Consider the following 23240-nt stretch of genomic DNA (forward strand, 5'->3'; position numbering starts at 1 on the left):
TGTGCATACTGCTTCCCCGGCAGGTGAGAGACTCTGCCCAGTCCTTCTTGACAGTGCATGTACCTCTGTATGTGTCTTACATCTACGTGACCGCCCCCAGGGGCTGGGCCTCCTTGGAGCACCACACCGAGATGGAGTTTTCTTTCTTCTATGACACTGTTCTCTGGAGAACAGGTATGCCCATTGACACCTTAACTATCCCTTTAGTTAGGCCTTCACTCAAGCAAGATTAAAAGAAGAGTAGTGACTTTTAACAGTAGCTGCATTCCTCATCCTGTTATCCCATAGACAAAGTGTGGCCACCTCAAGTCTGAAAGTGCAGATCTGTGGTTCCTGAAAAAAATGATGTCCTTCTGTCCTAATGCTGGAAGGTCTCAGCCCAATTAGCTACGGTCCCAGAATAGAGGATGGCGAGTGACAGATGAGTCCTCTACTGCTCATTAAGGATTCAGAGGGGCGTGTGTTCTTTTGGAGTATAACCCAAATAATCTTCATTTTCTCCTAGTTAAAAATAGTGTGGTTCATGTTTTTTACAAAGCAAAAGGATCTTCAAATAAGATGCATGGAAATGGAAAAATATGTCAAGAGCACTTGAAATATTTATGTCAAGTGGCCCATTTTATTCAATTGGCATAGAGTCTGATCTTTAATTGCATCCTCCAAAGAAGGGATTTTAACCTTCTGAAGGCAAGGGCTGTGATGCTGAATGTTTAGACCTTTCCCACAGGCTCATCCCCATTACTGTCCTCTTTGAGAAGAGCCCCCAAGGACTAAATGGGAGGCAGCCCTTCAACTGGGAGCCCACACCTCACCCCTCTCAGTTTCCCCACCCACCTCCTCCTACTGCTTCCACATAGATGCCCCTTAAAAATCCCCAGTTTTCTCCTCCATTCACTCCAATGGTTCTTGGTTATTTTTGTTTTTGGTTTGTTTGTTTTCTCATTTTTAGTGTCCTGTACTTCACACATTACCCCGAACCTATTTCCCCAAACCCATTTCCCCTAAATTCTACTGCCCCCATCCTCCCTCTTTTCCTCTCCAGAGCTGATGTGCTTTATCTGAGGAAAACATACTTTAAAAAGTACAAGAGTTTTCTTTTGAGAAAGCTTCATCTCTACTAATTGAAAGTACATTCATCCGTCATATTCATTAGGGTTTGATTCCAGGACCTCCCACAGACACCAAGATCCAAGGACGCTCAAGTCCCTCATATAAAATGGTGTAGTATTTACATATAACCTATACGTATACTCCCATGTGCTTTCAATCATCTCTGGATTGCTTATAATACCTAATACAATGCATATGCTATATAAATAGTTGTTAGAGTATATTGTTTAGAAAATAATGACAAGAAAAACAAATCTGTATATGTTTAGCTCAAATGCATTTTTAGCTCAGATGCAGTATTTTTATTTGAGGTTAGGTGAATCCACAGATGCAGAACCCACAGATACAAAGGACTGATGGTGTAGTCCTTTATTCTGTGAAATGGCTTAGGTTCAAATCATTTATTTGCTTTATATTTCTCATGGGAAAATAACTTCAGGCAGCTTTCCCACTCTGGGTCAGATAATTCCTTGAGCTCTTGTTTTTGTTTTGTTTTGTTCAACTTTATGTTTCTCCTCCTTAGGTTACCCTTTGTTTTTGATCATTCTGAACTCACTGGGGACTATGACTGCAATTTCCCATATTAAAGCCACAGCTTTATTGTGTCATGCTGGCCTTCTACAAGCTTCCCTTTAACTCTTCATAGGTTTGAGTACTAAGTATAGCCACCAGGACTTTGTTTATAGTTCTATTAAGTCTGGAAAGATATCTTGGCAGGGAAAATGAAATATAGTATGAAACAGACATGCTGTAACCATACCCTGGTATAGTTTGACTGTAAGAAGTTTTAAGATTCATTTTTTTGCTGAACCCTGCATCTGGGCTAAGTGGAACTTAGGTTTGAAGAATCTTTGTCAAGAACAGTGGAACTGTTACAAAAAAAAAAAAAAAAAAAAAAAAAAAAAAAAAAAAAAAAAAAAAAAAAAAAAAAAAAAAAAAAAAAAAAAAAAAAACAATTAAAAAAAAAATACCCAAGTGAAATTTGCTGTCATATAATTTTAATTGGCATATGTTTCTATAGGCATATAAATGTTATCTTGTTACATTCAAATAAATGTACAGCTCTACTTAGAGGTGTCCTTGAGATAACTTATATGTGGTTGCTGTCAGGGAAGTATTTTCCATGCCCTAATGTTTTCTCGCTGGTTTCCTGCCCAGGAATCCAAACAGACAGTGTGCTCTCTGCAAGGCTTCAGATAGTAAGAATCTACATTCGAGAGGATGGCCGTCTTGTCATTGAATTCAAGACCCATGCCAAATTTAGAGGTAATATCAATGCCGATTTTTTGTCTCCAACTTTTTATTAAGAAACATTTCACACATACAGAAAGTTGAAAGAATAGAACAGTAAAAAACAGTCAACAGTGATTAACATTTTGCTATACATGCATGCGCACATACATGTATACATACATTTTTTTGTTCACATCATTTGGAAGCAAGCTTCAGACTTCATGTCAAGTTACCCAAAATACTTCAGTTGACATCTCCTAAGAACAAGGACACTCTCTTACACAATCCCAGTATCATTGTTACTTCTAAGATATTTAGCATTGAGTCAATAATATCCAGTCTCTATTCATATTTCCTTTATTGTTCCACAAACGTCTTTTCCAGTTATTTTTATATTTGTTTATTTTATAATTGCTTATATAAAAAGAAAGAAGTTCCAATTATGATTCACATGTTACATTTTGATTGTGATTGCTCTTTAGTTTCTTTTAATCTAAAATATTCTCCCTACTTTTATTTATCATGACACTATTTCAGTGCAGTTTTAGAGTGGAGATATCTTGCTGATAACATTTACCCTTTTAATGATGTTTATGATTATCCCCTTCTACCAAGGACTTGGATGTCCCTAAATGTGACTTTTATCTGATGCTGATATTTCTATTTATAAACTACTGAGAACTTTCTACCTCCAAGAAGCATGTTAGTTAGAATTTAAAGCTAGTATATTCAGTGTTCATTGTCACATAAAGACCCCTATTATTGTGAATATACTCATTAGCACCATTTCCACAAGGAATATTCCTGTTGTTTATAAATAAATACGTATGACTGTGATGACCATCACAAGCAGGACGATGGGCTGGGGTGAGATGCTATGCTATCCCCACCAGTGTGGAATACATTCTAAGGGGCAAAATGGACTAACCTTAGTTGTTTGATAGAAGAATATTAATTCACTTCTCCGGCTTTTGTGGGACTCCACCACAAGTACAATAAAACTCACAAATAAGCGTGTGTGTTTCCCCTTCAAATAGGACAGTTTGTGATGGAGCACCACACTCTCCCGGATGTGAAATCTTTCATATTGACTCCAGACCACCTAGGAGGAATTGAATTTGACTTGCAGCTATTATGGAGTGCTCAGACTTTTGATTCTCCACATCAACTCTGGAGAGCCACAAGCTCTTATAACAGGTAAATACAGTGATGGAGGCTTCCATGGGTAAAACTGAATGGTTTTCCATTTCTTTCAAGAGCTTGAGAAATAGCACTTTTCTCTGAAGGTGAGACTTTTATTTTAAAAAGGATAATTGATAGAATAACCCTGAGCTTGGAGTGGTGGTGCTAGCGGGTAGCCCAGCTACTCAGGAGGATCACTGGAGCTCTGGAGCGCAAGGCTGCAGTGAGCCATGATCGCACCTGAGAATAGCCACTGCACTCCAGCCTGGGCAACAGAAAGAGATCCTGTCCCTTAAAAAAAAAAAAAGTCAATGGCCAGACTGCCCAAAGTAATTTACAGATTCAATGCTATCCCCATCAAGCTACCAATGACCTTCTTCGCAGAACTGGAAAAAACCACCTTAAACTTCATATGGAACCAAAAGAGAGCCCACATAGACAAGTCAATTCTAAGCAAAAAGAACAAAGCGGGGGGCATCACACTACCAGACTTCAAACTATACTACAAGGCTACAGTAATCAAAACAGCATGGTACTGGTACCAAAACAGAGATATAGACCAATGGAACAGAACAGAGGTCTCGGAGGCAATACAACATATCTACAACCACCTGATCTTTGACAAACCAGACAAAAACAAGCAATGGGGAAAGGATTCCCTGTTCAATAAATGGTGTTGGGAAAGCTGGCTAGCCATGTGCAGAAAGCAGAAACTGGACCCCTTCCTGACACCTTACACTAAAATTAACTCCAGATGGATTAAAGACTTAAACATAAGACCTAACACCATAAAAACCCTAGAAGAAAATCTAGGCAAAACCATTCAGGACGTAGGTGTAGGCAAGGACTTCATGACCAAAACACCAAAAGCATTGACAATGAAAGCCAAAACAGACAAATGGGACCTAATCAAACTCCACAGCTTCTGCACAGCAAAAGAAACAATCATTAGAGTGAATCGGCAACCAACAGATTGGGAGAAAATTTTTGCAGTTTACCCATCTGACAAAGGGCTGATATCTAAAATTTACAAAGAACTAAAACAGATTTACAAGAAAAAAACTAACAAGCCCATTCAAAAGTGGGCAAAGGATATGAACAGACAATTTACAAAAGAAGACATACGTGAGGCCAACAAACATATGAAAAAATGCTCATCATCACTGGTCATCAGAGAAATGCAAATCAAAACTACATTGAGATACCATCTCACGCCAGTTAGAATGGCGATCATTAAAAAATCTGGAGACAACAGATGCTGGAGAGGATGTGGAGAAATAGGAACACTTTTACACCGTTGGTGGGAGTATAAATTAGTTCAACCATTGTGGAAGACAGTGTGGCGATTCCTCAAGGACATAGAAATAGAAATTCCATTTGACCCAGCAATCCCATTACTGGGTATATATCCAAGGGATTACAAACCGTCCTACTATAAGGACACGTGCACACGAATGTTCATTGCAGCACTGTTTACAATAGCAAAGACCTGGAACCAACCCAAATGCCCATCGCCAATAGACTGGATAGGGAAAATGTGGCACATATACACCATGGAATATTATGCAGCCATCAAAAACGATGAGTTTGTGTCCTTTGTAGGGACATGGATGAACCTGGAAACCATCATTCTCAGCAAACTGACAGAAGAGCAGAAGATCAAACACCGCATGTTCTCACTCATAGGCGGGTGTTGAACGATGAGAACACATGGACACAGGGAGGGGAGCACTACACACTGGGGTCAGTTGGGGGGAAATAGGGGAGGGACGGTGGGGGATGGGGAACTGGGGAGAGATAGCAAGGGGAGAAATGCCAGATGTAGGTGATGGGGAGGAAGGCAGCAAATCACACTGCCACGTGTGTTCCTATGCAACAATTTTGCATGTTCTTCACATGTACCCCAAAACTTAAAATGCAATAAAATAAATAAATGGGGGAAAAAAAAAGTCTTTTGTTTTTTTTTTTTTTTAAATTAAAAGAAATGACACTCTAGCAAATAGATCAACTTCCGATATATAAATAGGAAGTGTTCACACTTATTCCAAGAGTGAGACCAGAAGGGGTACACACACCACTTCCACCCACATCCTTAGTCACATGACACACCTGCCTACAAGGGAAGCAAGGAAATGTGTCTGACTAAAACCTTTATCAAAGAAATTTCATTTCAATTACAACAACCAGTGCAAATATAGTATCTCTGGTTAAGTCCATGTGTCGTTTACAAGATTTATTCTTCTCCCACACTGAGTATAGAGACGGAATAGGAATTTAACAAATACAGTAAAATAGCCCCCATCTGTAAAAAGGAAGAATGGAAAAAACAAAATTAAAACCACTATGAAAATGATAAGTGGGAAATGGGCAACCAGGAATCTGTCATAAATATATTACCCCCATTTTATAAATAATGAGATTAAGAGCTCATTATTTAGCATTAAAATCTTATTTCAGATTGTCTTGAGAATCATTTTCAAAAAACTTTTTCTTAAAGTTTTTCATCTTATATCAGATACTTTTATTGTATACTTATTCCTTTGAAATTGATATATAGGCTGGGCGTGGTGGCTCACGCCTGTAATCCCAGCACTTTGGGAGGCCGAGGCGGGTGGATCACTTGAGGTCAGGAGTTCAAAACAAGCCTGTCCAACATGGCGAAACCCTGTCTCTACTAAAAATACAAAATTAGCCGGGCATGGTGATGCATGCCTGTAATCCCAGCTACTCGGGAGGCTGAGGCAGGAGAATCGCTTGAACCTGGGAGGCAGAGGTTGTAGTGAACAAAGATCGTGCCACTGCATTCCAGCCTGGGCAACAAGAGCAAAACCCCATCTCAAAAAAAAAAGAAAGAAAGAAATTGATATATAGTAACCTTCAAGGACTGTGCTTTCATGTACTTTGTCCCAGTTTACAGGCAGGGAAACTGCCCTTCTTTAAGTGTTCTGCTGACATCTTCATTGCCACTTGGATGAAACCTACCCTCCTTCTGTAGCATACAAGGCCCAGCCTCCCCTCTGGTGTCATCTCAGATCTAGCCTTCTATCCACATTAAATATCTTACCAATCCCTGAACCCATCAGCCCATCCATACCTCCATGCTTTTGCAATTCCCCCAACCCTTCCTCCTCTTTTCCTTTTCCTCCTGCAAAACTTACTCCTTTGAGACCCAGCCCAGCTTAAATGCTAACCCCTTTGTGACAGCTTCCCTGACGTCCCATACAGTGCTATCAGCTCCCTCCTCCTGGTTCCTACTCTGTTCTAGCTTCTCTGCTGTAACACAGCTCATTATCTTGTAATAGTCTATCTGCTGTCCCAAGCTTTCACCGTGAACTTCTCCAGAGTGGACGGCACATCTGATTCATCTTAAATCCCCAGAACCACATGCTAAGCATGTGGTATGTTCTAAAAAAGCATCTTTTAGGAGCTTATCTTTGAGGTGAGGAGGTAAAATACGTAGGTAAGTGACAAAATGAAGAACTCCCACTAAGCACTCCCTGCTATGCACACTGTGAGAAATACAGAATAATATCAAGACCGTAGTTGTTCAAGGAAAAGAGAGACAGAGGCTGGGAAGTTATATAAGGATTCCTGAAAAGTGAGACCATTTATGGCCCATATTGTGATATGGGAAATGCGTAGTTTTAGAAAGGAGGTGAAAAGAACTGCAGGATTAAAGACATGTACCTAAAACTGTGCTTGGCACGTTTGAAGGGGTACTGAGGAATTGACCTAAGTAGTATTTAGGAATGGTGAAAAGCAGGACTCAAAGCGTGGGAGGCTATGCTATTTGTCTTGCATTCATTTATTTAACAAGTATTTATGGAATGTTTACTGTGTGTCAGAGGAGGTTCTGGGCACCTTGAATACATCGGTAAACAAAATAAAGATCCCTAAGTATAGGACTTCAAGTAAGGAGACACAAAACAGTAGACATAATAAGCAAACTATAATGTATGCCAGAAAGTGATATGTGCTATGGGAAAGTAAAAGGTATAGAGCAGGGTAAGGGGAAGCAGGAATGGGAAAACATTATAATTTATAATTAGAATGCTCCCAGTAGACCTCATTTGAGCAAAGACTTGAAGGAGGTGAAGCAGTTGGCTATGCAGAAACATGGGGAACAGGGTTCCTGGTAAAGTTGCTGAGATGGTAGCATTTGGGCATGTTTGGAGAACAACAAAGTGGCCCATATGGCTGGCATGGAGTGAGCAAGGAAGAGGGTAATAGACAATAATACTGAAGAAGTAAGGAGTTGGGGTAGGGCCACAGAGTGGGGCCCTGTAAACCAGTATGTGGCCTCTGGCTTTTACTCTCTAGTGCAAGGAGAACCCCTGCAGGGTTTGAGTAGAGCTAGACATGATCTGGCCAGGCATGGATTGTTCTGCCTATTTTAATATTTCTATTAATGTGGGGTTACTATTCACATTAAAGGTGTCAGTTTCCATGTAATTTAAGTATGTTACACAAAGTCTCATTTCCTGCTGATCTACACTTTGGAGGAAAACTGCAGACATACAGACTTTTAGAGTAGGAAGGAGATTCGAAACAGCAGCCCTGAAAGTCTACATGGTTTGTTAAAATCATACAGCCATGGCTGAGGCAAAGCCAAGCTGGGGTTCCACAGTTCCCAGTTTCCAGCCTGTGCCAGTCCACTACACTGACCCCAGGATATGACGTAAAAGTTTTGGATATGACATAAAAGTTTTATTATTGTTTTTAACCAAATCTTTGCTATCACTTTAATAATAAATAGACACATACCCCAAAATGGTCAAAACAAGCACAGCATTTATGAGAACTGTTCACAGATCCCTCACAAACAAGTTACAATGAAGATTCATAGCCCTGCTCTCTCCATTCAATGCATGACAGACTCCAAAGCCCCTTGAAGAAGGTTCCTGAAGCTTCTGAATGCTTGGCTGCCTTCCAGGCCATCTGACAGGGTTGGAGGGGCTACCCAGTGAGAAGTGTGGGAGATGAAGTAGGAGAGAGGTCCAAAAGTTTGCTGCTCACAGAATCATGACCTGGAGAATCCTGGGCCCCTCATAAACAGGGAAGTTCCCAAATCCCCATGAGTGGTTTCTAATGAGAAGTGATCTTGTTCTTCTACTTTGTAAAGGAATGAGGCTACAGAGTTTGAAAGGGGAACCTCAAAATTGAGTGTGAGTGAAATGGGTGCAGGGGCATCCTGCAGGGTTCTGCTTCCATATGCTCTGGAATGGTGTCCTGGAATCCTGAGGCATTTGCTACCTTCTCTGTAGGAGCAGCACCTGACACTGTCACATCTTCAGAAATAAAAGCTTTTTGTCCATTTGGGAATGCATTGATTAGGGTATTAGTCAACAAGAAACACTAAACAGGAATTGCAAAGAATTCTCAAGAGATCCAAAGGAAATGGCCGATTCTGTTCTGTCATCACCTGAGCCTTCTAGGTTTTCCTATGTAGTATGCGTTTCTCAACTTTCCTCATGAGAAGGACCTGAATACATGAAAGTAGCTCTATTTAACACCTCTGGATAATACTCTGAAGGTTAGGATAATTGGAGTGAGTTCTCAAAATAGTGTTTGCAGACTTGTAAGGTTCTTAGATGCTGGATACAAATACCACCTGAAAATTGTTTAGTGAGATCCGTGTCTTTCTGGGTAGGCCAGCAACCTATCAGTTGTTCCCTATGATCACAGTCTGCTCTGAATGTTTCCAGGAAGGACTACTCGGGAGAGTACACCATCTACCTGATCCCTTGCACGGTGCAGCCCACTCAGCCATGGGTTGACCCAGGAGAAAAGCCTTTGGCCTGCACTGCACATGCTCCAGAAAGGTAGGAAAATATAGTCAATCCTCATTATTTGCTGAATTCCTTATTTGTGAATTCTCCTACTCACTAAAGTTTATTTTTAACCCCCAAATCAATACAATGCTTTCATAGTCATTCAATGGCATGCACTGCAGAGTGGCAAAACATCTGAGTCACCTTACACACACATCCCCTGCTGAGGTCGGACCTGGTGATACTCTGCCTTCTTGTTGCAGCTCTCATGCTATAAACAAGCGTCCTGTGCACAGTCTATTTAGTGCCATGGTTTTTTCATTTTTGTGGCTTTTGTCGATGATTTATCCATTTAGAACGGCTCCCAAGCATATTGCCAAAGTGCTTTCTAGTGTTTCTAAGCATGAGAAGGCTGTAATGTGCCTTATGATAACCATGAGTTCAATGTAGATGAATCAACAATATATATTAACTAAGAGATCTTTACACAAAGCAGACATAAAACCTCGTTACATATTGACTGGTTGATATAAATGTTTTGACCAGAGGCTCATAGGAACCCAATCCTATATTTATTCTAGTAGCAATGGCTCAATATTCACTAATTCATTGTTTGTGGAGACTTTATAGAGCATAACAACTGTGAATAATGAGAATCAAGCATACATCAGCCCATATCCACCTCAGACCTGAGACTGTGTTGTGCTGTATATTCATTCATTCGTTCATTTCATTCATTCATATTTATTCAGCTCTTCTCATGTGCTTTGCTCTGGCCAAGGCATTGAGATGATAACACCACATTAGAGCAGGATTAAAAATAATCTGTGCTCTCAGGCAGTTTATAATCTAAGGTTACCTTTCTAGGAGCTGAGCAAAGTATATAGGAAACATTTCTGAGATAAAATGCCCAAGACAGAATCTGACATTAACATTAAGAGAAGACTATTTGAAATGTGGCTTTTAAATAAAAGACTGAGAATTGGCTATTGGATTTGGCAATACTGAGGTCATTGGTGAACTCAGCCAAGGGCAGGTTTGGTGGACTAAAGGGGAGAGAAGCCTGATTGGGGTGAGTTTGAGAGAGAGGAGAGAAAGTAGAGATGGCAGGGATAAACAGTGCTTGAGGAGTTGCTATAGAGAATGCCAGAGAAAAGGGACAGTAACTAGAAACAGATGAGGAGTCAAATAAAAAGCAGGTCTTATTTGCTTTATTTCATGATGCTTGTATGCTGGTGGGAATAATATAATAGAGGGGAAATTTGATGATATTGGGGATAGAGAGAAAACTTGCAGAGCCAGGTCCTTGAGTAGGGCAGGGGAGTAGATCCAGGGCATGAGGGAAGGGCTGGCCATAACTACAAGCACAGAGAGTTCATCTACTGAAGAGGCAGGCAGTAAATCAATGGAAGTAGGTGAAAGGAGAATTAGAAGAGAGGGAGGGTAAGGATGACAAAGTGGATATCTGATTGAATCTATGCTCTCTGTGAAATGAAAAGCCATGCATTTGCTGTAAGTGAGGTTTCAACCCTATATGTACAATGTTTTTCCAATCTGCTAACCAAGACAGCTACTAAATGACTAACAGGTGGGTAGCGTATACAATGTGGAGATGCTAGATGAAGGGATGATTTATGTTCTAGGCAGGATGGAGAAGAAAAGCACAAGATTTCATCATGCTAGTCAAAATGGCGCATGATTTAAAACTTACAAATTGTTTATTTCTGGAATTTTTTTTGTTTAATATTTATGGACCATGGTAGACCTCGGGTAACTGAATCTGAGGAAAGCTAACTCATGGATGAGGGGGGAACTACTGTATATAAGTTTCATACAACATGAATTTTCTCTGCTACTTTTTTTTTAAACTCAGTGAATCATTTGTTGATTTATTTGTATTGATTCATGTATCTGTAGCTTGTTGCTTACTGCATTAATGTATTCATTGTAGGAAAATTCCACAATGTATTCGAATACTCCCTTTGGCTTATTAATTTCAGATTCTCTCTATTACAAAGAAAATTCTTACTTATATATTTCTTGGTACACAAATGTAAGAAGAGTTTCTCCAGGGTAAGTTCTGTATTTGTGTGTGTGTGAGAGAGAGAGAGACAGAGTTTTGCTCTTGTAGCCCAGGCCGGAGTGCAATGGCGCGATCTCAGCTCACTTACAACCTCCTGTGTCCAAGTGATTCTCCTGCCTCAACCTCCCAAGTAGCTGGGATTACAGGCATATGCCACCATTCCCAGCTCATTTTTGTATTGTTAGTACAAAAATGTTGGTCAGGTTGGTCTCAAACTCCTGACCTCTGGTGATCCGCCCACTTTGGTCTACCAAAGTGTTGGGATTACAGGTGTGAGCCACTGCGCCCAGCCAGTTCTGGATTTCTAAAGGGGAGAGATAATCGATGGTTTGAAACTGGCAAAAAGGATCAAGGAAGACACCAACACTGTCCTCAGGCCTTGTGTGGCAGAAATGTGGGAGGTGGCAGAGGAAGAACGTGGCTGAGGATACTGAGGCTTCAGAGGTGGGGGTCCTTGCCTTACATCAGGGAGATTATTACTTGCAGGTGCCCCATTATTCCCAGGGTGACTTTCCCCGTGGGCCTAACCTTGCTTTAGATCCTGTATATGACTCCATATGGATCCAACAGAACTACAACACACACACAAAATCAAGACTGACACAGGAAATTCAGACTTAATACAAAAGAATTATGTCTCATATTGTGACTATTTTGGAGAGGTCTGTCACATATTTTAACCTTATAAAAAATAATCTCAGATTCATTATTTATTTCTTTAACCAATACTGAATATTTTCTCATGTGCCTAGAGCTATGGTGAATTCTAGTAATATCAGTATCAACAAGAAAAATCTGTTTCCCTGAGTCAGGTAAATAAGCATGTGATGCAGCCAGTGGTTATCTCAGAGCCATTGAAGCAGGGTTGTGAGGGCTCCAAGTTCTTCCTGTCAGTCCAACTCTCTCAAATCTACCACTGGGGTACCTTCAACAGAAAGCAGGGAATGGGCAGATGGACTCTGCTGGAAAGGTAAATAATTGAAAGGTCATTCATTCGCTATTCTTTAACATATATATGTGTCAGGAACTTGGCTAGCACTGGGTACACAATGATGAGATGGACTATAGAACCTTTAGTGGGTAAAGCGCCTTCAATCAGTCAGTCACATATTTAAATAAAATTTCAGACCATGATAAGCACTGTGAGAGAAAAGCACAAAGTGTAATAGGAAGAGATGATAAGGGGCCTAACTATCCTAGGAGGTAAGAGAAAGAAGGAAAGTTTTCTAGAGAAAGTGGTGATTGAGTTGAAACCTAAGAGATAAGTAAGCATTAACTAGGCAAAGGAGAAGAGAAAAAAAAAAAGGAGAGGGTGTTCTGGCAGAATGTGCAGGAATGCCAAGGCCAGAAAGCTATAGAATTCATTATCACTCATCTCAAATTGGTCCTTAGGGCTTTCAAGCAATGTACAATGCAATGGTTCCCTCATCTATTCTCATTCCTCTCACCTATTTTTTTATGATTTAAAAACAAAAAAACAAAACAAAACTTTATTATGCTTTAAGTGCTGGGATACATGTGCAGGATGTGCAGGTTTGTTACATAGGTATACATGTGCCATAGTGGTGCACCCGTTGACCCATCATCTATATTAGATATTTCTCCTAATGCTATCCCTCCCCTAGCCATCCACTTGCCAACAGGTCCCAGTGTGTGATGTTCCCCTCCCTGTGTCCATGTGTTATCATTGTTCAACTCCCACTTATGAATGAGAACATTTTTTATGTTTTCTGTTCCTGTGTTAGTTTGCTGAGAATGATGTTTCCAGCTTCATCCATGTCCCTGCAAAGGACATGAACTCATCCTGTTTTTATGCCTGCACAGTATTCCATGGTGTATATGTGCCACATTTTCTTTATCCAGTCTATCATTGATGGCCACTTGGATTGGCTCCAAGTCTGCTGTTGTGAATAGTGCTCCAATAAACATACATGTGCATGTGTCTTTATAGTAGAATGATTTATAATCCTTTAGGTATATACCCAGTAATGGGATTGCTGGGCCAAATAGTATTTATGGTTCTAGATCCTTGAGGAATTCCCACACTGTCTTCCACAATGGTTGAACTAATTTACACTCCCACCAACAGTGTAAAAGTGTTCCTATTTCTCCACATTCTCTCCAGCATCTGTTGTTTCCTGACTTTTTAATGATTGCCATTCTAACTGGCGTGAGATGGTATCTCATTTTGGTTTTGATTTGCACTTTTCTAATGACTAGTGATGATAAGCTTTTTTTCATGTTTGTTGGCCGCATAAATGCCTTCTTTCGAGAAGTGTGTATTTATATCCTTTGCCTACTTTTTGATGAGGTTTTTTTTCTTGTAAATTTGTTTAAGTTCCTTATAGATTTTGGATATTAGCCCTTTGTTAGATGGATAGATTGCAAAAATTTTCTTCCTTTCTATAGGTTGCCTGTTTACTCTGATAATAGTTTCTTTTGCTGTGCAGAAGCTCTTAAGTTTAATTAGATCCCATTTATCAGTTTTGGTTTTTGTTGCCACTGCTTTTGGTGTTTTAGTCATGAAGTCTTTGCCCATGCCTATGTCCTGAATTATATTGCGTAGGTTTTCTTCTAGGGTTTTTATGGTTTTAGGTCTTACGTTTAAGTCTTTAATCCTCCTTGAGTTAATTTTCGTTTAAGGTGTAAGGAAGGGGTCCAGTTTCAGTTTTCTGCATACAGCTAGCCAGTTTTCCCAACACCGTTGATTAAACAGGGACTCCTTTCCCCATTGTTTGTTTTTGCCAGGTTTATCAAAGAGCAGATGGTTGTAGATGTGTGGCATAATTTCTGAGGCCTCTGTTCTGTTCCATTGGTCTATATATCTGTTTTGGTACCAGTATCATGCTGTTTTTGTTTCTGTAGCCTTGTAGTATAGTTTGAAGTCAGGTAGTGTGATGCCTCCAGCTTTGTTCCTTTTGCTTAGAATTGTCTTGGCTATACAGGCTCTTTTTTGGTTCCAGATAAAATCTACAGTAGTTTTTTCTAATTCTGTGGAGAAAGTCAATGGTAGCTTGGTGAAGATAGCATTGAATCTATAAATTACTTTGGGCAGTATGGCCATTTTCATGATATTGATTCTTCCTGTCCATAAGCATGGAATGTTTTTCCATTTGTTTGTGTCCTCTCTTGTTTCCTTGAGCAGTAGTTTTTAGTTCATTTTGAAGAGGTCCTTCACATCCCTTGTAAGTTGTATTCCTATATATTGTATTCTGTTTGTAGCAATTGTGAATGGGAGTTCACTCATGATTTGGCTCTGTTTGTCTATTATTAGTGTATAGGAATGCTTGTGACTTTTGCACATTGATTTTGTATCCTGAGACTTTGCTGAAGTTGCTTATCGGCTCAAGGAGATTTTGGGCTGAGATGGTCGGGTTTTCTAAATATATAATCATGTCATCTGCAAACAGAGACAATTTGGCCTCTTCTCTTCATATTTGAATGGACTTTATTTCTTTCTCTTGCCTGATTGCCCTGGCCAGAACTTCCAATACTGTGTTGAATAGGAGCGCTGAGAGAGGACATCCTTGTCTCGTGCCAGTTTTCAAATGGAGTGCTTTCAGTTTTGCCTATTCGGTATGATATTGGCTATAGGTTTGTCACAAATAGCTCTTAGTATTTTGAGATACGTTCCATCAATACCTAGTTTACTGAGAGTTTTTAGCATGAGGAGGTGTTAATTTTATCTAAAGCCTTTTTTTTCTCTCACCTATTTTATTCCTTCCTACAAACTTGCTGCTTCTCCCCTATTGTCACCTTCAACTGGTGACCTTTTTGTCCTGTTGGAGTGAGGAAGCAGAAGAAATCAGAAGAGAACTCATACAAGCTCCTAGCATCATACCTACATCTGTGCATCAGACCTACCAGCATGTATCTATGCATGTACCCCACGTGGCCCACACAATCTAAAATATTTACCATCTGGCTGTTTACAGAAAAAAAATTGTCAACCTCTCTGTTCTAGGTGCTTATACCCAAATCTTAACTATATCCTTGAGACTTCTCCTATTCTGGCACAGTCAGCAATGCTTTTAGGCTGCCCCTTTAAAATGTATTTGAAATTCAATTATTTTAGCTGCCCTCCTGGCAATAGCCCTGGTCAGAACAATAATCATCACTTATCTAAATTATTGAAATAGCCTCTTAACAAAGTCCCCGACAGCCACCCTGCAGTCTCTTCTTAGCACAGCAAACCCCACTCACTTTCTCAAAACACTCCACGGTTTTAATAAAACCCAAAGTCCTGACCGTACAGGTAAGGTTTAATGGGATCTGGTCCCAAGTCACCTCTCTGATCTTACCTCCCTCACTGTACTCCAGCCACCCTGGCCAACTGGCCATTCCTCTAATGTATTGTACACACTCTTACCCCAAAACTTTTGCCCTGCCATTTCCTCTTCCTGAGGGCCTCCTCTCCACGTAGCCACATGCCTTATTCCAGTGCCTGCTTCAAGCCTTTGCATGAATGTGTTCCTCTCAATGAGGCCTCCCATGACTAAGTTTCTTCCTTTCTCTCTCCTAATAGTGTATATTTAAGGTGAAAAACATTATATTTCATACATAGTGAAATGATTACTACAGACAAACAAATTAACGTATCCATCTCCTCACCCAGTTACCTTCATGCACATGTGTGTATGATAAGAGCACCTGAAATCTACTCTCTTAGGAAATTTTCAGTACACAGTATTATTGCAACTTTGCACCTTTTGACTTACATTTCCCCACATTCCCCTCCTCCTCACCCCTGGTAACCACTGTTCTCTTTGTTTCTATGTATCTGGCTTTTGGAGGTTTTTTTGCACCTGCCCAAACCCAACTTTTTTTTGATTCCATATACAAGTAAAATTGTGCAGTATTTTTCTGGTCTGGCTTATTTCATATACTATAATGTCCTCCAGGTTCATCCATGTGGTCACAAATGGTAGGATCCCTTTATTTTTTAAGACTGAATATTTCATTGTGTGTATATACATCACATTTTCTTCGTCGATTAATCCATTGATGGACACTGGTTGTTTCCACATCTTAACTATTGCGGATAATGTTACAATGAACATAGGAGTGCAGGTATCTCTACAAGATGCTCATTTCACCTTCTTTGGGTATATACAAGGAATAGGGATTGCTGGGTCATGTAATAGCTCTAGTTTTAATTTTTTGAGGATGGTCCATACTGTTTTCCATAGTGGCTGCACCAGTTTACACCCGTGTCCACATTATTTAGAATTTTCAGCTGAACCTCCTTCTAGCATTACCCTTTCTCTGCCTAATTTTCCTCCTTATCACCTGTTACCTTTTAGCATGCTATATTATTTTTTATTTATTTTTCTTTCTATCTCCTCTTAGAGGGTAATTTCCCCAAGATCATGTTTTTCTGTTTTGTCCACAAATGAACTCCTATTACTAGAATGATGTCTAATGTTTAATATATGCTCAGTGAATATTTGCTGAATAAATGAGTCCTGAGGCACTAGAGATCATGAAGTAGAGAATTGGTCAGGAGATCAAAAGAAGGCCAGTCTGGCTAGATCCCAGAAAGGGAGGGAAGAGGAAGAGAAGCAGGAGATAAGGCTGAAGAAATAGGCAAAGGCCAGAGCTTTATAGGTCATAGCAAAAATATTGCTCTTGCCTCCAGAGGATTTCGGAAACCACTGAAGGATCTTAAGCAAATTTGAGTTTTTGAAAATGACACTGGCTTATCCGCTGCAGCACGGAGAATAGCCTAGAGGGAAATAATAGTGACTCCAGAGAGACCAGTTAAGGGCCTGGCACCTCTTTTGTTGCCTTTCACTGAGATGCTTACACTAGAAGGAAGAGCAAGTTTGCAAGAGAAGAGCATATCAAGATTGGGTTATCTGATAGCCATATAAAGATCCATTCAGCAGCCAGATATGTGTTTCTGGAGCTTAGAGGAAAAATCGGGATTAGAGAGTTAAATTTGGCATTACTACCTTTGAGATGGCAAATGCACTCAATGACGCGGCTGAGATCATCTCAGGTGAAATTATTGAGGGAGAACAATGGGGGTCCCAGAACTGAGCCTTGGGGAGCCCTTGACTCAGGAAGAAGGCTGGGAGGAAGGCACGCAGAGCAAGGCAAGAGAGTATCGCCTAGCAACATCCTGAAAGTGGGACATGCAATAAAGTTTTGATAGGTCGAACAGTTAAAGCCTCTGAGCATGCAGCTCTGGGAAGAAATACAGCTGGGCTCCAAAGCAGAGAGCACTTCAGAAATCAAAGAGCAACTTTGGGAGCCCCCAGAGTGAAAGGGCCAAAAAATAAAGCAAAGGATACCAAACAGTCTAAAGACTAATTAATTATTTTTTAAGACTAATTTATTATTTCTATTCAAAAACAATAACAACTAAAGTCCTTTTATTACCTCACACATCCCTTTATTCAGTAAATAGTGCCCACGACGAAGTTTTATGTACAATCCTGAGGAAGGTAGGGAAGGGAGGGCAACTCAAATGACATATGCAAAGCTGACACTGCTCTCAGAGAGCTCTTGTTTCTCCTTGCGTTTAGATTCCTGATACCCATTGCATTCCAGCAGACCAATCGCCCCGTGCCAGTCGTGTATTCACTCAACACTGAATTTCAGCTCTGCAATAACGAGAAGGTGTTCCTAATGGATCCCAACACATCTGATATGTCACTGGCAGAAATGGATTACAAAGGAGCCTTTTCAAAAGGTAGGTTGCTTCCTCCACCTGCAGAAGGAGGCTCTGCCTGGATATGAGAAGCTTTTGTTAAGTTGCTGGACCAACATCTCTGCTCATAAGCTCTCAGTCAGTTTTCCAGTAAAGAGCCCTCAGGGTTGGTTCCAGGACAGCGAGGATTGAATCAAGGAACAGGTCCATTTCGTGCTGTTTAAAAATCAAATCACACACTTGGCAGTATAATGATTGGCAGTGTGATGCCATGGAAAAGCACTGGTATGAGTAGTAAGAGGACTGGGGTTTCTGACCAGATTTTAGCACATTGTCTAACTCTGGGTCAATTGCTTTCTCAGTTCTCCAACCCCGTTGCCTACCAGTCTCAAAGGGATGCCAAGCATGTGTGTTCTCCATCCTGCTTTCTCTATTGGAAATGGCTCACTTCATGGTCACTTCTCCATCTGTCTGCTGCAGGCTGGATTCTATCCTGTCTTTCTCTTGTCAGTGACACCAAATCGATGTATTCTGCCACTGTTTTCCTGTTTGGTTTTCTTTGAATCAGCCTCAATCAACACCATCTGGCCTGTCAGATGACTCCTTCTCACTCTCACTCTCCTGTCCCTGGTCTCCAGCCTCTGCCCCTTCTGTGTCAGTGTCCCCAGGTTCCATGCTTAGCTCATTCTATTCTGGCTCTGAGTGCTGCCTCTGGTCATTCCCGTGGCTTGGGTCATCGCTTTACTCTGAACTTCTTATACTCCTACTGCTCTGTGGCCATTCTATAGGATTTGACATCATCTTGGATCTCTCCAGGCTTCATTTCTATGTTACCACATGCAGAGATGAAACTACCAAAGCTCCCCAAGCAGCATGACTTTCAGACACCTGGAGATGCCTAGGACTGGACTTGTCTCCTTCCAAGCATGCTTCTCTCCATGCCTGCTACCCTACTGACTGCATCACCATCCTCTACGTGCCCTAACCAAAAATCTCAGGGTTACTTTCAACTTCCCCATCATGTCCTACATCCCATCTATCATTAAGATGAGTGGAATCTGATTCCTAGATGTTTCTTGAGTTCATCCTCTTGCTTTACAGCTATATTTTAAGTGCCTATCCCTCACTAAAGGATTAAAATATCCCCTAGCAGTTCTCTGGGACTCAAGTCTCTGTCCGTGACCCATTCTCCATGTTTCTAAGGTCCAAGTGTGTTATTACCTTTCTGGTTAAAACCCTCCAGTGTTTCTTATTACTTATATATTCAAGTCCAGCCTCCTCAGCACTGTTTATTTGCCCAGGAGCCTCTCCTGCCAGAGCCGCTACACACCCTCCGCTCTTGTCACACCGACTTACTTAGCACCACATAGTAAATGTTTGGGATGAGCATTTGGAATTAGCTGGATTTGTACTAATTCCAAAATCCTCCTCCCACTACATCATTGCTGTGGAAGCTTGAATAAGTTACTTAAAGTGGGAATAATAATTGAAGCTATCTTTTGGGCTCTTGGGAGGGTTAAGTAAGATGGTTGCATGTAAAGAGCTTGGTGTCATAGCAGACACGTAGGAAACAGTGCCTACACCAGGACTTAAACCCTTGAACCATTCAGTATTTTGTACATGGACTTTTTTTTTTTCCCCCAGAATGTTCTCTTCTGCCTCTCACTCCCACCCCAAACGCACTGTCTGACAAATGCCTACTTGTGTTTCAGGATACTGCTCAAATATTGTCTCTCTTGAAATCCTTCCATACCATTCCCCAGTCAGATTTCTATAGTTGGCTTCATGCTCTCTTAACACGACATACCTTCCGCTATTGTGGTATGTAACAATATAGCATTTGGGTGATTAATAGAGTATTGTGGTGGTTTGGTTTGAGAGTAGCATAGCACCCTCACTTGGAATCCCACCCTCACCATTTGCTTGCTTTGTGACCTTCAGCAAATCACTTAGCCCCACTCAGTACCTCAAGTTTCTCAAATGCAAAATTGTGAGCACTACATGAGTTATTACATGAGAAGGACCTGGTACAGTATCTGGCAATTATTATGAGTTTGATAAATGTGAGCTATTTTAATCAATCACTGTGCATTTATTTCCGTCCTTTCAGCTGCATCTCATACACCTTTGTATCCCCTGTGCATAACAGATTACTTTGCTTCCCTTAAATGCTTAATTAATGCTTATTGAAAAAAAGAAGCAATAAATTAATAAGTATTTTAGGGGCACATGGAACCATAGAGCTCTCCATAGAAAGTTGCTTTTTACTCTAAAGGAGCATGTTTAAACCCTTTCAACCATTGACATTTGTTTCTCTTTCATCTTAAAGTCTGACCTAATTAATGCCTTTCAACCTTTTCAGGTCAAATTCTTTATGGCCGAGTGCTTTGGAACCCAGAACAAAACCTTAACTCTGCTTACAAACTCCAGCTGGAGAAAGTCTATCTTTGCACGGGCAAGGATGGCTATGTGCCTTTCTTTGATCCCACGGGGACGATCTACAATGAAGGGCCGCAGTACGGATGCATTCAGCCTAACAGACACCTAAAACACAGATTCCTGCTGTTGGTATGCTGAGTGTTCTCACTATTGTGTTAAAGAGCAGACACTTGGACAGATTTCCTTAGCTATGACTTCTGCCTAAAGTAGATAGAGATCCACTCTTGTTGGCGTCCTCTCTGTGTTTGTGTTGTTTCTCTCAGATCGGCTACATACTAGTACATATGCAGTGGTTATGTTGGGTAACAAGACAACTTCTATCCCAGGAAGAGGAAACTCTAGGCCAATATTTCTCAAAGTATGGTTCAGAGACCTGGAGTGTCCCCATACTCTTTCAGGGAGTCTACAGAGTCAGAATTACTTTCATAATAATATGATGATGACTCTTTTTTTTCATACTTATTCCCTCATGAGTTTAGAGGGTATGAAAAGTTTATCAATAAAATTTCAGATTTTACATTGTAACAACTATTTAAAAAATAACCACTCACCAGGTTTTGATTTAGTATCAAAAAAGAGGCAGGGCATGATGACTCATGCCTGTAATCCCAACACTTTGGGAGGCCAAGGTGGGAGGATCATTTAAGCTTAGGAGTTTGAGACCAGCCTGAGAAACATAGGGAGACCTCTATCTACAAAAAAAGATTTGAGAACTAGCTGGGCTTGGTGGCATGCACTTGTAGTCACAGCTACTTAGGAGGCTGAGGTGAGAAAATCACTTGAGCCTGGGAGGTCAAGGCTGCAATGAGTCAAGAGAGCACCACTTTACTCCAGGCCTGGCGATAGTCCGAGACCCTGTGTCAAACAAAAGGCATAATTATTTGAAAAAGCGAGGCAGGTGGATCACGAGGTCAAGAGATCGAGACCATCCTGGTCAACATGGTGAAACCCCGTCTCTACTAAAAATACAAAAAATTAGCTGGGCATGGTGGCGCGTGCCTGTAATCCCAGCGACTCAGGAGGCTGGGGCAGGAGAATTGCCTGAACCCAGGAGGCGGAGGTTGCGGTGAGCTAAGATCGCGCCATTGCACTCCAGCCTGGGTAACAAGAGCGAAACTCTATCTCAAAAAAAAAAAAAAGAAAAAAGAAAAAGCTATTAACTACATAGCTTTAGAGGCCAGATTTTCTTCATACACTTTAGCCAAAACAGCATATCACAACTGATTGAATTCAGAAGCAGTTATGAGAATCTAGTTCTTTTCCTAAGATTATAAAAATGTAAAATGCCACCAGCTCTCTTTTTTGGGGTGAATGGATGAATTTAGGTATTTTCACTAAAAAATCTCTTACTTAGGTTAACATGTAATGAGTTCCTTATTGTCAGTTTAAAATGAATTAATAAGTAAGCACTCTTAGAATTTTTTCAGGTTTAATTTTTAACACAATAAATGTCGATAGATATAAGTCACATCAACACAAACTCTCTGGGGTTCCTGACTTTTAAGTGTGTAAAGGGTCTTGAGACCAAATAGCTTGAGAATTATTGGGCTGGAATATCTCACTTTTTGCATTTTGAGATCACAAAAGTCACCACATTTCCTTTTTGGGAAGGACAGTGGGTTCCCAGAGGAAGTGTATTAGTCTGTTTTCATGCTGCTAACAAACTGAAACTGGGTAATTTATAAAGGAAAGAGGTTTAATTGACTCACAGTTCAGCATGGCTAGGGAGGCCTCAGGAAATTTACAATCATAGAAGAAGGGGAAGCAAATATGACCTCCTTCACATAGCGGCAGCAAGGAGAAGTGCCAAGCAAAGGGGGAAAAGCCTCTTAAAAACCATGAGATTTCATGAGAACTCACACCCTGTCACAAGAACAGAATGGAGGTAACCACCCCCATGAATCAATTACTTCCTACCAGGTCTCTTTCATGACACATGGGAATGATGGGAACTATAATTCAAGATGACATTTGGTGGGGACACAGCCAAACCATAGCAGGCAGCCACTACCTTAAGGAGAGGGCTTTGCAGCACAGACTGGTCCAAGCCAAGCTAACGCCAGGAGTGATCAGTACTTTTCCCCTCGCAGCCACTGCCACCTACCAGTACAGAGGAGCCATATTTCTAAATCTCGCATTTCTTTTTTCTGAAATCCTAGGACCGCAGTCAGCCAGAGGTAACTGATAAGTACTTCCATGATGTGCCTTTTGAGGCTCACTTTGCCTCTGAGTTACCCGATTTCCATGTGGTCAGTAGCATGCCAGGTGTGGATGGATTTACTCTAAAAGTAGATGCACTCTATAAGGTGAGTTTGGTGAGAAGAACAGATGCTTAAGACCGAGTCTACTTTAAAGCTTGCGGGGGGAAAAAAAAGGAGGACTGCAAAATCTCTGGATTCTTCATCATTCCACCATTCTTGCTGGCAGATCTTTTCTTATTGTTGTTAAGCTTATCATCCACCCAAAATTTTCACATGTATCCCCAGTAGACAAAAACAATGACACAGTTCTTTAATTTGCATATAGTCATTTGTCATTGTGCACATCATGGCTGCATATGATACTCCAGTTTTTCCTAAGTTCTTTTATACGGCATCCACTTTTGGTTCAACGCTAGACCAGCTGATTTTCATGGACATATGGAAAACATTTCACAAAATCATAATACTCTACAGCAATTTAGAAGGGCAAGAATTACTACTATTTGGTAAACAAAAATACCTTAAGTTTCAGCAATGAACATGAGCTTTCAAGATCAAATTTCACT

General features: G+C 40.6%; 1 protein-coding gene across 2 annotated transcripts in view; it reads left to right on the forward strand.

The window, feature by feature from the left end:
- Positions 1 to 23240, forward strand: part of FRAS1 (Fraser extracellular matrix complex subunit 1) — a 460089-nt gene that overhangs the window by 432520 nt on the left and 4329 nt on the right. For both annotated transcript variants that reach the window (XM_017540037.2, XM_037742541.1), the window contains exons 67-73: positions 24 to 174; positions 2269 to 2376; positions 3381 to 3540; positions 9231 to 9347; positions 17910 to 18076; positions 20397 to 20602; positions 22633 to 22779. In XM_017540037.2, the coding sequence (XP_017395526.1) occupies positions 24 to 174; positions 2269 to 2376; positions 3381 to 3540; positions 9231 to 9347; positions 17910 to 18076; positions 20397 to 20602; positions 22633 to 22779 (1056 nt within the window). The remainder of the gene's footprint in view (positions 1 to 23; positions 175 to 2268; positions 2377 to 3380; positions 3541 to 9230; positions 9348 to 17909; positions 18077 to 20396; positions 20603 to 22632; positions 22780 to 23240) is intronic.

Source organism: Cebus imitator, unplaced genomic scaffold (genome assembly GCF_001604975.1).
Source record: "Cebus imitator isolate Cc_AM_T3 unplaced genomic scaffold, Cebus_imitator-1.0 Scaffold123, whole genome shotgun sequence".
NCBI classification, from domain to species: Eukaryota; Metazoa; Chordata; class Mammalia; order Primates; family Cebidae; genus Cebus; species Cebus imitator.